This window comes from Fistularia commersonii, chromosome 9, assembly GCF_037954325.1.
Source record: "Fistularia commersonii isolate RoL2024-O1a breed Wild chromosome 9, RoL_Fcom_v1.0, whole genome shotgun sequence".
Lineage (NCBI taxonomy): Eukaryota > Metazoa > Chordata > Actinopteri > Syngnathiformes > Fistulariidae > Fistularia > Fistularia commersonii.
The window spans coordinates 14,215,740-14,232,455 of record NC_141292.1 but is presented as its reverse complement, the minus strand read 5'-3'; the positions used below and the strand labels follow the sequence as shown (position 1 = coordinate 14,232,455).

The window sequence follows — 16,716 nt, the reverse complement described above, 5'->3', positions numbered from 1 at the left end:
ACAGAGAGAGAGGAAGTGGTGGACAGAGGCTGTGCCGTGTGTGTGTGTGTGTGTGTGTGTGTGTGTGTGTGTGTGTGTGTGTGTGTGTGTGTGCGCGCACATTTTCAACACTTTGTCAAACTCTTTGACATACACTGTCTGTCCGCTCTCAGTCTCTGCAGCAGGGAGAGACACATACACCGGTCGAGCCGATTCAGCACCACTGGGTCCAAACGCCCACTTGGACAGCCGAGGCTCTCCAAAATGGTGAGTAAATCTTTTAAACAAAACTGACCGCCAAAGTGATAGAATGAAAATAACAATGTAATTACAGCTGTGTCAATCTCACTTTTCATACTGGACAAGTTTTTCTTTTGTTTTTGTGTTTTTTTTCCAAACTTTTGTTTTTCGTCAACTTACATTATGCTGAATTACACAACGTAAGTTTAACTGCTGGAGGTTCCTCTTCTGCAGTTGTTCTTTGTAGGGTGAATGTGTTTTCATATTTTCAAAGTGTTAACAGGAAAACAATAACACCTCTGCATTTAGATAAAATTGCATGGTGGTTAACTGAATGCATCAACTGGCATGATGTTAAGAGGAGCGGTTATTGGTTTTATCTTTTTAAAATGTATTTACTGGCACCATTAATGTTACTCATCTCAATGCATAATAATTGCACTTAACTTAATAACCTGACCCAGAACATAATTACACCAATGTTCTGCTGGCATGTCACCATAGTGATACTGTTATAACAAATTGGCTATAATATCATAATATCATTAACGTAACTGTACTGCTCCCTTGTTCACCCACACCCACTTATCTTATCTTTACTTCCTGGTGTTGATTCTCTGAGTCCAGGCAAACTAGACTCATTAAAAATCAGGTGTGGCTCCAACTCACCATTTTCCCTCGGTGACTCAGACTCCCCATACAAACCGGGCTCTTACGGACTTGGCACGGCTGAAGTTCTGGGCAGTTCTGTGGCAGGTGATATTACAGGATGACCTTAATGGCCAAATCAGGCTTGTCTTGAAAATTTGGAATTCAATACAGTCTAGAGGGGTTTCCTTTTGAGAAAATAAAGGGCCTACATTTTTGTTCATCATAGTTGTAATGATTGTTATAATCCCACTTGAGGAATTCTCAATTTCAATCAAATTCCTGGCTGACAATAAACGTGGCCACAGTCAGTCAGGAATTTGATTACAATTGAGAATCGCTAAAATACACAAAGTAGTTCAAAAAGGACAAAAGATGTAATTAATCTGAATCGAACCAAAAGGCCGGCATATATTCATATTTATGTATATATATATTTATATATATATATATACATACATATGTGTGTGTGTGTGTGTGTGGTTATGAAAAAGTATTTATATTTGGATGGCACGGTGCACAGTGGTTGACACTTCGGCCTCAGCACAAAGGTCCATGGTTCGATTTCTACAATGATAAAAGGCTTTAAAAACACAAAGGGTGACTTTAATTTTAGCTGCGTCTTCTGTCCAGGAAACCAAAGCTGATGTGAAGGCCATCATGGCCCGCTTCCAGACAAGTGGCGGAAGTGTTGACCAGAGTTCCTCACCAGAGCCAAACAAGCAGCCCCTCTATCCCACTCTCTCCTCCGGGCCGGCTATACCGCCCAAGAAACCTGTCTTTGAGAGCCTCTCGGGCAGTGCCATCAGTAGCCCGGCTAAACCCTCCTACCTGAAGAATACCATGTCAACGAAGAGCGATACAGAGGTGCATGAGGCCACCTGGACCCCAGCCCTTACCCCAAGATTTTCAAACAACAAGGAAGAGACAAAACTTAGCAGTAAACCTTCTGCAGCTATTAAGCCTGCGCCTCCTCTGAAGGCTCCAGATGCTAAGCCCCCAGTGCAAAAGCCTCCTCTCTACAAGCCCCCCATTGGCTCCACCCTCTCTGATACCAAGCCCCTGCTCCCTAAACATGCTCCGGTGTTAGGTCCCAAGCCTAGCTGGGTGAGAGAGGACCCTGGCAGCAGCCCATCGCCGCCCAAGCTGCCTCCTCTGCAACAGAAACCCAGCAGCAGCCTGTCAAAACTCAAGCAGCACGAGACAGAGGGGGCGAAGGGCGACACCACCGGCAAAACGCCACCTCAGCCCAGTGCCACCTCCAAGCCCACCAGCAGCTTCTTGGCCGCTCAGAGCATCTTCAGCAAGGATAGGACTGAGCAGACAGACTCCAAGGACACCACAGATGGGCGCGACAAGCTCCCCCCCGTCAAACTGTCCCTTAGCAAAAAACCCAGCTTCAAGGCTGATTTGGGTGACTCCTCTCCAACCAGCAGGGTCAACACAGATGATATGTCAGGCCCCAAACGCAATCAGCTCCCCAACAGCTTAGCCCTGGGCCCGCCACCTGCCAAACCAAACCGCCCCCCCAGGGTCAACCTTGAGAGCTTTAGGAGAGGCAGCTTTGTCACCAACGGTAAGAAGGATCTATATTAACATATTTATTAATTAGTAATGACATGGTTGAAGAGGCATTCCTGTCAGGGGTGGCAATTAAAGAGTCCGCAAGGATGTGACAAACAGAAGTGCATTTTTTTCAAGTGCAATGAGACCGTTTTTTGTATCAGGTGGGTCAAGATAGACTGAGGAGATGAAGGTGCCATCTTGGAGGCCAAAAACGTTTTTCAGCGTCATGATTTTTTTTTTTGCACCGAAGTGCATTTCATTACAACCCCATTGGAGCAACAGGAATAATGACAGAGATGGCTGCTGTTCGTACAAACATACACACACCTACAATGCATGCATTGTGATAAAGCAGAAAAAACGTCTGTTGGTCTCATGACTGTCGGAAATTGAAAAACTTCCTCTTTGTGTCTTTTTCCAGTGTGTTCTCTCTTTATCACAAAACCACTCAAATCGAGACAAACGAAAGCTTCACGGTTTTCGAAAGTCCACAAGGCACGACACTGCAGCATTTCCAACACACACACAAAAAAAATTTCACATAGAACATTATGCAAGCACTTTCACAAAAGTACCTCATGAAATAGGACAATCAAGAGTGGCTTCTGGGAGATGCCTTTTGTTTTTTTTTAAGCAGTGGTATTCAACATGGAGAGGTGTACCAGTTACTTTGCGTTAATCGGGTGTGATGGTTGGGGGGGACAGTCTCTATGTCTCTGTTTTAATCATCACAGGGCTGCCGTTTAAAAGAAAACACACACTGATCAGAGGACCTGCTACCTTTTTTTAAAGACAGACTTGGTTCCTCAATTCATGTGTCCAAGCTGTAACAGATGACATTATTTCACCACATGGGGAAGTGTGCTCCAGGGAAAGATTTTCGAGTGAGAGGGTGTGTTTTTAGGTGCGTGCATGCACACACAAACACAATCACACACACACAGTTAGAGGTAAAGGATAACTCCTTACTGATAATGTTCAGTGGAGAAGAAAAAAAAAGGATTCACTCATTTTTGGCTTATTTTGCAGCTCAAACACATTTTCCCAGCATGAAATAACTAATCAGTACTTTAGCTATATTTGTACTTAGGTACACCCCCTTCCATTACCATCTGTCTTATTGTTTTACTGTCTAAATCCATGTACAAATCCCGGTATAGTTAAGGGTGAGAGTTAATGGCAAGAGTAACATTAAAAGCAGGTTGACTTTGGGGGGGTTGGATTTGTTTAGAGTAATAAAACGTTCTGCCATTTTAATGCCATTTTCTGGCATTGTGGGATGGTTTCTGATTCACACCCCTGTCATCCACCCCCATTAACGACCATCCACTTTTGACACCTTTTTTTTATGCTCACCACACACACAGGCCTCACAAGTACCTTGAAGAAAGCCATCAACCCCTTGTCATCAGCCACTCACCATGGTAACCAGAGCAACCCCCAAACCCCGACACAGCCCCTGCAAACTGCGCTTCCAACTCTGCCGCCGCGACACCTCAGAGCCACGTAATTCTCAGCCTGACTCACACATGCGAGGTGTACATTGATTGCAAAGCAGGTGCAGTAGTGTATTTTCATCAACCCTTTGTGTGTTTGTGTTTGTGTGTGTGTGTGTGTGTGTGTGTGTGTGTGTGTGCGTGTGTGCGTGTGTGTGTGTGTGTGTGTGTGTGTGTGTGTGTATGTGTGTGTGTGTGTGTGTGTGTGTGTGTGTGTGTGTGTTACAGCATCCAAAGCGATGATTGCTATGATGATGTTGATGAACCAAGCAATGCTCCGCCTCCTCCTCCACTGCCAGCCACAGGTTCGCTTTCGCCACATTATACAAATATAAAAGGTGTAAAGAACTTAAGGGGACAAACTGTTTTCTGTTTGTACCATGATATTTTATTTTTTACATTCTTAATTTCATGCTATATTGATTTCTCTGTTTATTACTGGGGCAAAAACATTGTGAAGTCTTGATTGCAAATAATTTAAATCCAAATCTTTCATCAACTGCTTCCCTTCAGGTCATCCAAGCTGGAAGGCAAAGGTGAGACATGCAGATCAACGTTTCTCTTGAATTAAATTCACTTTTTGAAAGCTAAGCCTCCGAAGGTGGAAAAAAGTCTTCAGTCTCATATGCCCTTTGGGATTTGAAGAATCAAGCACAGATGGTCAATCTCAATCTAAAATAACAATTTTGTCTGCACAGAAACTTAAATTTGATTCACTTTTGGAATACAAAGCTTCCAAATTCAAAAATCCAAAGGTAAAAAATAAAAGTCCGAAACAGATGTTGTCGACTTAAAAACAGCAGGAGTACAAATCCCAGTGAGAGAACTTTAAAGTACCTACAGCGGGATTTACGAGATACACACCAAGCTAGTATTTATTCATGTCCTATGTATTCAGGAACAGCCCCATGACGATGAAGACGAGGATGATGATGACGACAGCGATGGTGAGATGTATGAGGAACTGGATGATCGATGGTAAGAGAACGATCTGTGTTCCTTCAAACCCTCTTACCAAGCGCTTCAAATATTTCACATCTGGACAGCTCTCACTGTTCTTCTAACAAACACAGTCAAGTTCTCTGTCTCTATGATACATCAGTATTAACATTATATATTATATAGAAACTGGGCTATGTCATTACACCTGCTGGTTGCTGTTCCAGCTGTACTCAATGTAGCACAATGTAAATCTTTTAGGAATTTACCATCTCTAACGGCAAATTATGTTCTTGTGTTTCAAGGGCAAATTAATTTGTTGTTAAAATTACATAATAATCTCCTTTGCCTTTCAGCTGGTCCTTCCAGGGATCACCAAAGTGAATCATCTGCCTCTAACACTATTGTCTGCAATCTATTCTCCTTCCAACATCCATAAATCTCCTCTTTGGTCTTCTTCTTGACTTCCTGCCTGGCAGTTCCAACCTCAGCATTGTTCTCTCAATACAGTATATTCACTATTCTTCCTCTGTCTTCTGTGACCTGTGTCCCTCTAACACCTAGTCATTGCCAGCATTCGGAATTCTGGTTTGAAACCAATCACTGGAGTCACTATGCAATAACTCGGATCCACCCACAACATTGCTCTGAAAAAATAAAAACGAAAAATTAGTCGGCGAGGGCAGGGGTGGAAGATAATTCACTGATTGACCACATGGAAATAGACCGGAACAGAAACGACAATTACACAGATGATCGGCAAGACAACTGATGAACAAACACTGGCAGGACACAAGCTGCAAAGGTGCACCCGTGGCTAGAAAATGATTACATCGGAGAAGGGTCTCAAGACCACCAGAGTAGAGTGTAGCAGTGGCAGGATACTCACCACAGCCTACAAAGTATCAGCACCCCAGACGAAGCTCAGCCAAGCACAACATGACCAGCTGATCCCATCCAGCCACAGCCAGAGGTAGAGAGAAAAATGGGAGAACAAAAGCCTCAAATCCAGCGCATCTCAGGTCCAGAAGGCTGCAAGAGATTGAGCAACTTGTTAAAAAGGAGATCCTTATGAAAACAGTGGAAGAAGGCCACAGAAGGGAAAGGCGCTAAAGGGTAACAGCTAGCAGTGCCTTGCAACGCTGAGAAGAATAGAATGCTTGAGAAAGCAACGGAGATGGAGAGAAAGAGTGTCTTCTACAGCGATCCCTACAAGTTCACCAAACACTTGGTCAACAGGAAAACAAGGAATCTCAAAGTACCATTGAGGGAACTGCAAGACCGCCTAAGAAAGACCTACTCCGATGACCAGAGGCACGTGCCTGCCACCATCCCTGGTGATATGATACCAATCCAACCACCTCAGCACCAGCTGGACTCAAGACCCGGACAGTAAGCAAAGTTGAAAACACAGTGAAGCATGCAAGAACAGCATCAGCTCCTGGGCCCAGGTGCTTTCCATATAGAACATGCTAGGTGTCTTGAAGATCATGTGGAAGTTAATAAAGGTGACTTGGAAAAAAGTCATCATACCTGAGGCATGGCGAAGGACAGGAGGTTCCCTAATTCCCAAAGAGAAGAACTCCTCAAGCATGGACTCATTTCTTGATCCTATCCATCCTCAGAAACTACCAATGACAATCTAAACGTCATCTCTGCTGCCTGTAGCTCCATTTTCTGTATTTTCTTCAGTGCCTTTGGCTCTTAACTACACAATGTTGCACCATCTTCTAAACATTTCCTTTCATACTGGCTGATGCTCTTTTATTGCACATCCTCCCAACACTTTTTCTCCACCTGTTCCAACCTGCTTGAATTTCTTCCCCTTTTTTTCCACACTCTCCATTTTTCAGGACTGTTGACCCGATGCACTGGGGTGCCTGTTGACCCTAGGCACTGAAGATCCTCAACCTTCTTTATCTCCACTTCCTGAAGTCCCACAGTTCCGCTTGGGTCCCTCATTCACATTCTGTCTTGCTTTGGTTGAACTTTATTCATAGCTCCACCCCTCAATGTTTTCCTCCACCCGCTCCCTGCTTCCACTACGGATCAAATGTCAACTAGAAACATTACAGTCCCCAGAGATTCCTGTCTAACCTCATTTGTCAGCCTGTCAATCACCAAAGCAAACCAGAGCTCAGAGCTTATGTAATAATTAAATTTAATATGATTAATAATGTGTTTTGTGGAAGAATGAAAAAGTCTTGCCTTGAGATGTTTTTAAAACTCCTTCTTTTGTTCCTTTTGCCATTCAAACCGAGTCAAACATGTCATATCTGATATTGTCATTTATTTTTCGCATTAATGCATTTTGTCTCATCTGGAAAGTTTTTCTGTTTGATTTGAAAGTCCCTTTACTCTCTCATTTGCCGGTTGGTTTCAGTTATTCTCACTGACAGTGTTCTGTTTCTCACCATGGGAAAAAAAGGGATGGCCAAACTGTAAATAAGATGAAGCCAAAAGGAGCCAAGCATGTGAAGAAACAACTAGAGGCGGAGAGGAAGGAGCAGAGGGAGCGAGAGAGGAAGGAACAAGACGCCCGCAAGAAATTCAAGGTGAGAGCAGAAACAATTTGTTTTTGATTAATCAGTTAATTTGTTCATTATTACATTTTGGATGATTACATTGATTTTCTTGGTCATGCAAGAAGAAAAGCTCACTAATAGCTTTGTGCTATTAGTGAGCTTTGTTTAAATAATCAGTTTTCAGGTCTAAACTTCAGTGTGTGTGTGTGTGTGTGTGTGTGTGTGTGTGTCTGTGTGTCTGTGTGTGTGTGTGTGTGTCTGTGTGTGTGTGTGTGTGTGTATGTGTGTGTGTGTGTGTGTGTACGGACACACTAGCTGGTGGGCCCCCTGGAGATGCTTCATCAGGGGACAGCGTGCGTGGACTGTCGTGGGGGTAAGGCAGACCTCGCCCTGAAGCAAGGGGATCCCGTTGATATCATTCGCGTCCACGGTAACCCAGAAGGGAAATGGCTGGGACGAACGCAAGATGGATCCAGTGAGTTCCCATCGCGACTCCTTTCTTTTTCTGGAGCTCAGTGTGAAACCTCAGCATCTCCATCCATCCTCTCTTTGCCCAACAGTCGGCTACGTGAAAACGACGGCAGTGGAAACAGACATCAATGCGCTTAAGGACTGCCAGGCCCAGCAGCAGAGCTATGACCCAGAGGTCTACGACGACATCGACGTAACCCCCTCCCACAACAGGTAGCAGGACCCCTCCTTCCCCTGAGGACCCCCAGACCCATCTTTACATCCAGAGAATCACTCGGGATGAATATTCACTGATGACTCCCCAGGACCCCTCGTTCATTCCCTCCACAGACAGGGTTTGCAAATGACATTGTTGATTTGAAAGAATAGATATATAAATTCAAAAGGTTTGATTCAAAAAAAAAAAAAAATTGCTTTTAAATTTGAGCATGTACAAAGTCAGTAGGGTCACTTTTATTTGGTGGTAATTTTTTGAAATTCCTGCAGTAGATCATATACCTTATGATTGACCATTCAGGTCAGGCTTTCACACTATTTTGCAAAAGCTCTTGATGTTCACCTTTTTCATTTTTCGCACATTAATGAATTGATTTTAATTTCACCTTTTGGAAATGTTTATCACAAAAACTGTTGTTCTCTCTCCTCAGTGGGATCCGAGGGCCAGGAGGTATGTTTTACTCTCGCTACTTTTGACTTCTGTGAGGTCCCATAGTGTTATTGCGTTACTGCAATAAAGCTCTTTTTTTGTTTTGTTTTTGTGTGTTCGTTCTGCAGTTGTGCTTCCACCACCGCTGGGAGACGGCGGGGAAATATACGATGACGTTGTCGATCCGAACTTGGAGATAAGGTGAGGGGGCTGACATATACCTGCCTTGCTGTTTTGTGTGCATGGGGTGGAGGAGGGAAGTGAACCTCAGCTCTTGGTCTTTTAGCCCCGAGCGTCCAGAGACGTCTACCAGGAAACTCTCTGTCTTCATGAAGATGTTTGATCGCACCAGACGTTTGCCAAGCACCACACTGTAAAAATTCACTTGTTCGTAAGGCTGATCATCGCTGTCGTTAACCCCTAAATTCCATCGCCTGTTACTTCTTATTAACCACCTGGACCAACAGTGGATGGAAAACCCCACAGGCCTTGAATCTAACACAATCAGTGCAGCCCACTATCATTTTTCTCCTCCTCACTCATCTCCCTTGTCACTTCTACATCTGTTTTCTCACCTGTTAACCTAAATAAACCTTTTCCTAACACGTGCACGAATGGCAGCCATATCTGGGCAGCTTTCTATAACCCCTCCCAACCCACAGATGACAATTTTCTTGTGTTCCTGCAGGGTTCCTCCGCCTAGCCAGTTCACTGCGGACAGGAACTCAGGTACCATGTTTTCTCAATTCAAGGCACCAATTTTGTGTCTGTGTTCACCTCCATTTTTTCTTTGTTCTATGTTCAAAAACCGAGAAAGACACGACTCGGACTGTTAAAAACATCTGCAACACGATAAGGGCCACGAAATCATAAATAATGGATAATACAATCTTTTCTCTGATTAGGTACTTTAAATAAATCCTTGACCTCTCTCTCTGAGGACAAATTGGCATTTCAATTCAAGGCAGATGTGAGAGAATCTTCTTTTCACCGACTTGTCGCTGGTCACACAGATCATCAAGCAGCCATTGACGAGGAGGTGTACGATGATGTTGATGCTCAAGAAGCCCCTCTTCCTCCTCCTCTCAGCAGGTACACTCTTTTTCTTCTTCTCTGGCATACTGATGAAGAAAAACCCAATTATAACTTTTTAAGTTATGATACAAATTGTAGGTTATGTCACTCCATGATGTCTTGGGGGCCACTCACTCCTCCCTTCCCACCCTTTCTAGTCTTCTGACCCTAAAGGGCAGAAACAAGGTGGATGACAAAGACCTGAAGAAGCAGAAGAAGTTTGAGAAGGAGCAGAGGGAATTCAGGAGAAAATTTAAAGTTTGTATATTCATTTTCTTTTGATGTTATCAAGTGTAGGCAAAAAAGTCCTCATACTGGCACAATGGGATTATTTACTTTAGAAGAATAACATCAGCCTTGCTTTTCTGCAAACATTCCCCTCAAGTGGATCTCCGCAGCTTAACAGCTGGTCTTTTATGGGTGGAGATTAATAAGTCCCAATAACCTCACATGGGTGCTTCCCAATTATCCATCTATATGTGCATATTTTAGCGACATGGGAGATTCTGCTTTGCTTCTCCCAGTTTGAGGGAGAAATCCAGGTGATGTACCAGGTGACCATTAAGCCGACTCTGATCAGTAAGAAGTGGGGCGCTAAGGACCTGTCGGTCAAAGCGGGGGAGAAACTGGATGTCATCGCCAAGGCCGAGGACAACAAACTAATCTGCCGCAATGAGGAGGGAAAGTGTGAGTGGCTATCTTCAGTACCACACCAGGATCCAAAAATACATCTATCCTAACTTGTGTAATTTTCCTCAGATGGTTATGTGTCAATCAACCACACAGTAACGGAGTGAGTACCAGATACATTCTCACTTTATTGCGCGCACACACACACACACACACACACACACACACACACACACACACACACACACACACACACACACACACACACACTAGCTCCGCCTCTCGACATTAACCCTTTCCCTGTTAGCACTAGACATTCCGGTTTGTCATTAACCTTTTTGCTTTAACATGATTCCATGCGGAAAGCTGCATATTTGACACAAAATTCATATAAAGTGGAGTACCAACTGTACACTACTGCTAATAGTGCATAGAATTCACAGGCACATAAACATCTGTGTACTTCATGTACCTGAATGTATGATCGGAATTTTCACTCTTTGCACAAACTAAATGTTGTGGAAATAAAACCTAACTGTTTAATTTGCAATTTTTTTGCAGTGATGGTGAAATCTATGATGATATTGGGGATGGTATGTTTGTAATTTCATTATCATTTCTCTTTATTCAAGTAAAAGATACCGGAACCTTAGTATCTCAACTAGAGAATATTTTTGATCTGTGCTACATTCTCTTTTCAGGTTGCATCTATGACAACGACTGAGCAAATCATCTAGCAAGCAATCTGTTGCTTTTCCTGAGACACTGTTCATGTTATTTATTCACAGATGGAATACTTTTTTTTGGTTGTTGAAATAAACCCCAAAGCAGATCACAAACCCTGAAGAACTGTCTCAAACAACCATTTGTTTTTTTTCTCTTACAAAATGTGCATGTTCATTGTTTCTGTGTGTTATGAGAGCACCTATTAGAAATGCAACAAGAAAACATCTCTAACTTAATTTGATGGAATATTGATATTAAGATACTAGTATATGCACTAACTGACTGTTCTGGTGAAAAGGAGGCTTCTGAAATGTATATACAACTTCAGCAGATTAAATATTATGAACCCACACAAATGTTGCATGACAACTTTTCTTTAGCAGGATAAACACTAATGCATCTAGGGCCACATTCTGTGTAGGGAATAAGTCGTCGGTTCTGAAGACGCCGAGAGGAAATATGATCTATAACTGAGCTTTACTGAGCCCTAGTGGCGACAACTAGAAACTATAACAAACAACACGTATGGGCGGAATACAACGCCGTATCTTATCCCCCGAACTATAAACAAATTGTTTTAAATACGATTGCTCAATTTCTAAAACAAATTAAAAACAGGTCTTAACAAAAGCAAAAATAAGGGGCCGAAATCTCAATAAGGAGTTCCAAAAGTGTTTCGTGGTTGAAATTTTAAAAGACTTAAAGAATTGAAGTCCCGCTGTTAACAGTAACTAGCAAAGCAGCTATATTTCTTAAAGTCATAAAAAACGGGGTTTTAAACCTTTTTAATTTTGAAATTACTACGGTGATTTGTGTTGAAAGAAAGTGGAGCCACGGGGATATAAAAAAGAAAAAAATAAAAACACTGATCATACAACTTCCGTTCCAACCGGAAATCACGTCCTCGCTTCACCATGGTCCCCCCGGTTGCAGTCTCACCACTCATCAAGGTAAACCAATAGTAAATATTTTAAAACGATGTCCTTGTTAGTTTTACAGTCGCGATTGTCGGTTCTGCATTGAAGACAAAGGACAGCCGCCGAAATAACCATCATTGCTCGTGCTTTTGGGCGGAAGTCACCACAGTGCAGTGTTTGTTAGCAATGACATTGACAGGATAAAGGCTAATTTGCTTCCGTAAAACACAAAGACGAACGACCTTCGACAAAATTATTAAAGCTGCGCTCCTTTTTCTAATGTCTCTGAGTCCTGGGTTTACGATAGACATCCCCATGTCGTCGCCGTTTTCGGCTACTTTTCCCTTCCAACAACTTCATGGAGAAAAGGTTAGGAACTCTTTTTAGCTTCATGTGCTCCGTCTGCAGCGCCTCAACGGGACTGGAGGGGAAAAACTGCGAGTTTGTTTTAACCTATAACACTTTTGGTTTTCTGTCTCGGCTGATCTCGTCGCTGCACGTCCGTGTCCGCTGCACTTCCTCCTCAATGAAGTAATCTATAATGTTTATTTGTTTGTTTGTTTGTTTTCATACGATTGATTTTTTTTTTTTTAATTTTATTTCAGACGGCCAGATGGTCCGCCCTGCTGATCGGCGTGTTTTACGGTAAACAGAGGTTTGGTAAGTATACGAGTTGCCATGGAGACAACAATAATACAGTAGCGTTTTAGTCAGGGAAACACCACAGCCACTCCACACAAGCCTGCAACACAACTAACTGTTACCGCTCAATTCAAGGCGAAAAAAAACAGAATTAATCGCACCCCAATTGTCAAAAGATTAATTCAGTGTAGCCACTTATTTTCCGGTAGCATTGCAGATGATTGAGGCGTACTGGGTCATTGAAATATGATACTTGCCGATAATTTAACCAATATTAATATCAAATGTAGTTTTTGGTGTATTAACTTATCCCAAGAAAAGAAGCAATAAACATTAAATGCGGTATTATCAATCTTACAATCTTACTTTTTTTCAGCGCTTCAAACACAAGCCTCAATTCTAAAGTTTGATGAAGATGTCTAATGTTGTTATGGTCATTATTTAACCATGTGTAATCCAACCCGGCTGACGCATTTTAAAAATGCTATTTTTCCATATTTGGCAAACACTGAAATTATAAAGATATTGGTTTTTGCAGGTCATTTTATGTCTTTTTTGTTGTTCATTAGTTTGATGGTAAATGTATATCGATGCCATTTATTGGACAAGCAGCACAATTGACTTTTGAATGATTCTTAAGTGTACTTTTGTTCATAAAATGCATGTTTCCAGAGCTTGTTTTGGATTAATGTCTAGTTTCATTAACTTAATTTTTCCTATTCAGATTACCTAAAGCCCATTGCTGAGGAGGAGAGAAAGGTGGAAGAAGCAGAAAAGAAGGCGAGAGATGAACAGGAGCGACTGAGGAAAATCGCTGAAGGTAACATCCAACTATTTCTTAGAGCAAGATTTCATGCACTTAAAAATCATGTACATAAAATGTCTTTATTCACATGCTATTTCTTTTTCTCTGTTTCCTGTAGAAAATGCAGATACCATCCTAAAGTGAACAGTCTTTTTTTTCCTGTCATGTTACAAAATCAATAAAATAAACTAATTTTCATGTAGTAAGCAAAGTGTCTGTTTTTTTTTGGGTTATTGGTTTTCTGTTTTTTTTTCCCTTACCATTACAGTGGCCAATGCTTAAGATTTTACAGGTAATAAAGGCAACATCAGTGTTAAACAATTTTGAAGATTATTATTGTTGTATCAGATCAGTCACACCATTTTAGTTTTTATCATCAGGAATTGAAGATTATGTCTGATTCTGACCAACGAAGTGACATTTTTCATTTCCTGGGTGATATGAGATTAGTTTATCGTTATGCATTCACTGACCACACAAAGTGTCTTACAATGTGCAAGCGCAAAAGCCTGACAAGGACTATAGACATGCCATACACACATTGAGCACATACGTGTATTCTAATAAAACTTCTGTTAGCTTTTCTCTTGAGGGGTCGCCACAGCGAGTCAACTTTCTCCATCTAACCCTATTCTCTGTATTCTCTCTCACACCAACTAACTTCATATCCTCTCTCACTACGTCAATAATCTTTTCTTTGATCTTCCTCGAGACCTCTTGCCTGGCAGCTCCAATTCCAGCATCCGTCTACCAATATATTCACTATCCCTCTTTTGTACATGACCGAACCATCTCAGTCTGGCTTCTCTGACCTTCTCTCCAAAACATCTAACATGTGCTGTTCCTCTGATGGACACATTCCTGATCCTATCCACCATGGTCACCCCCAAAGAGATTCAAGATTCTTCATCTCTGCAACCTCTAGCTTTGCCTGCTGTCTTTTCGTCATTGTAGTCCATACAACATTGCTGGTCTCACCCTTCTTTTCATTCTGGCAGATACTCCTCTATCACATAGTACCCCTTTCTCCACCCGTTCCAACCTGCTCAAACCCATCTCTTCACCTCTTTTCCACATGCTCCGTAGCTCTGGACTGTTGACCCCAAGTACCTGAAGTCCTCCAACTTCTTGATCTCCACTCCCTGTAGCCTCACCTTTCCACCCGGGTTCCTGTCATTCACACACATATATTCTCTCTTGCTGTAACTAACTTTCATTCCTCTCCTTTCCAGAGCATTTTAAAATACAGAATACAATCATTTGGCAGACGCTTTTATCCAAAGCGGATTGAATCCGGGAACTCATAACTGGGAATCATGCGCTCTACCGCTGAGCTACACATCCACCCGTTCTACACCTTCTGCTCTCACTACAGATCACAATGTCATCTGCAAACACCATGGTCCATGACGATTCCTGTCTAATCTCATCTGTCAGCCTGTCCATCACAACTGTGAACAGGAAGGGGCTCAGAGCTGATCCCTGATGGAGTCCCACCTCCACCTTGAACTTCTCTGTTACCCCTACAGCACACCGTACCAGTGTCTCACAGCTAGCATACATGTCCTGCACCAGTCGAACCTACTTCTCTGCCACTCCAGACTTCCTCATACAATACCAGAGCTCCTCTCTTGGCACCCTGTCATATGCTTTTTCTAGGTCTACAAAAACACAATGCTGCTCCCTCTGGCCTTCTCTGTATTTCTCTATTACCATTCTCAAAGCAAATACTGCATCTGTCGTACTCTTTCAGGGCATGAAGCTATACTGCTGTTCACAAATGGTGACTTCTGCTCTCAGTCAAGTTTCCACTACTCTTTCCCATAACTTCATTGTATGGCTCATCAACTTTATCCCTCTATTGTTGCCGCAATACTGCACATCCCCGTTATTCTTAAAAATAGGCACCTCACACTTCGTCTCTGTTCTTCAGGCATCTGCTCACTCTCTAAGATCCTGTTGAATAATTGAGTCAGAAACTCTACCGCTGCCTCTCCTAGACACTTCCACACCTCCACAGTTATATCATCAGGGCAAACTGCTTTTACACTTAATCCTCTTCAGTGCCTTCCTAACTTCACTTTTACTAATCTGTGCTATTTTGTGGTCTACAATAGTCACCTCGTCTACCCTCGCCTCTCTTGCATTTTCCACATTCATCAGCTCTTCAAAATACTCTTTCCATCTTTTTCCATCACTCTTATAGCATGTGTCAATACATTTCCCTCTCTATCCTTAATCACCCAGACTTGCTTTACATCCTTTCTATCATTATATCTCTGTTTCGTCAACCTATATAGATCATCTCTCCCTCCTTACTGTCCAACCGAGCATACAGGTCATCATACGCCCTTTGTTTTGCCTTTGCTACCTCTATTTTTACCTTAGGTAGTTAAAGATTGTATCTCCCTGCACTGTCCTGTCTGTTCTCTTCAGTCCTCGCAGTGTCCCACTTCTTCTTTGCTAACCACTTTCTCTGTATATGCTCCTGCACTCCCTCATTCAACCACCAAGTCTCCTTATCTACTTTCCTTCCAGATGACACACCAAGTACTCTCCGATCCTGTCTCACTGATAACACTATCTGTTGTTGTCCAATCATCTGGAAGCTCTCTCTGACCACCCAGAGCCTTTCTGAACTCCTCCCTTTTCAGCTTCCACCACTTTGTCCTCAGCTCTGCCTTTGTCCTCTTGATCTTCCTTGTGACAAGAGTCAGCCTACAATCCACCATCCTATGCTGTCTGGCTACACTCCCTCCTGTAACTACTTTGCAGTCACTCATCTCTTTAAGGTTACCTCGTGTATACAAGATGTAGTCTACCTGCATGCTCCTACCTCCGCTCTTATAAGTTACCCTATGTTCCTGTCTTTTCTGGAAAAAGGTGCAAAATCTACCACCATCTGGTCCTCTGCATTCCTATCCTGTACACCAAATCTGCCCATTACTTCTTCATCCCCTCTATTGCCTGCACCAACATGTCTATTGAAGTCTGCACCAATTACCACTCTCTCATTTCTGTGGATATTCTCCATCACTTCATCTAACTCATTCCAGAACTTCTCCTTCTCTTCAAATTCACATCCCACCCGCGGGGCCTAGCCACAACATTGAGCATTACACCTTCAATTTCCAGTTTCAGACTCATAGGTCTTATCTGGCATTCTTTTCATAACCAGAACGTTCCTAAGAAACTCCTTCAAGATAACTCCTAATCCATTTCTCTTCTTGTCGGTACCATGATAGTACAACTTGAAGCCTATTCCTAAGCTTCTAACCTTTCTACCTTTCCACCCGGTCTCCTGGACACACAGTATATGCACCTTCCTTCTCTGCATAATGTTGACCAACTCTACCTTTACCTGTCATCATCCCAATCGTCAAAGTCTCTACTCTCAGTCCCAGGCTCTTTT

General features: G+C 42.5%; 1 protein-coding gene and 1 long non-coding RNA gene across 3 annotated transcripts; both read left to right on the top strand.

Annotated features, from left to right (window-relative positions):
* The first annotated feature begins 33 nt into the window (after positions 1-33).
* fyb1b (FYN binding protein 1 b) lies at positions 34-11,290 on the top strand. Of its 2 annotated transcripts, none has more exons than XR_015106648.1 (19): positions 34-246; positions 1,501-2,443; positions 3,801-3,939; positions 4,158-4,234; positions 4,443-4,465; positions 4,828-4,907; positions 7,297-7,423; positions 7,709-7,868; positions 7,954-8,077; positions 8,512-8,531; positions 8,639-8,711; positions 8,797-8,883; positions 9,199-9,415; positions 9,524-9,602; positions 9,743-9,842; positions 10,109-10,271; positions 10,344-10,377; positions 10,776-10,807; positions 10,916-11,290. XR_015106648.1 is itself a non-coding variant. In XM_086153115.1 (19 exons), the coding sequence occupies exons 1-19, from the start codon at positions 244-246 to the stop codon at positions 10,936-10,938; spliced, it is 2,328 nt and encodes a 775-aa protein (XP_086009241.1). In that variant the 5' UTR covers positions 64-243; the 3' UTR covers positions 10,939-11,290. The 2 variants fall into 2 exon arrangements, 1 of the variants encoding a protein (XP_086009241.1); XM_086153115.1 differs by having other exon boundaries at positions 64-246; positions 9,199-9,239.
* A 607-nt stretch (positions 11,291-11,897) lies between these two features.
* On the top strand, positions 11,898-13,319 carry LOC147231316 (uncharacterized). The gene is made up of 3 exons (XR_015106647.1): positions 11,898-12,226; positions 12,463-12,517; positions 13,224-13,319. It is a non-coding gene; the product is annotated as an uncharacterized LOC147231316 (long non-coding RNA).
* The last annotated feature ends 3,397 nt before the right edge of the window (positions 13,320-16,716 follow it).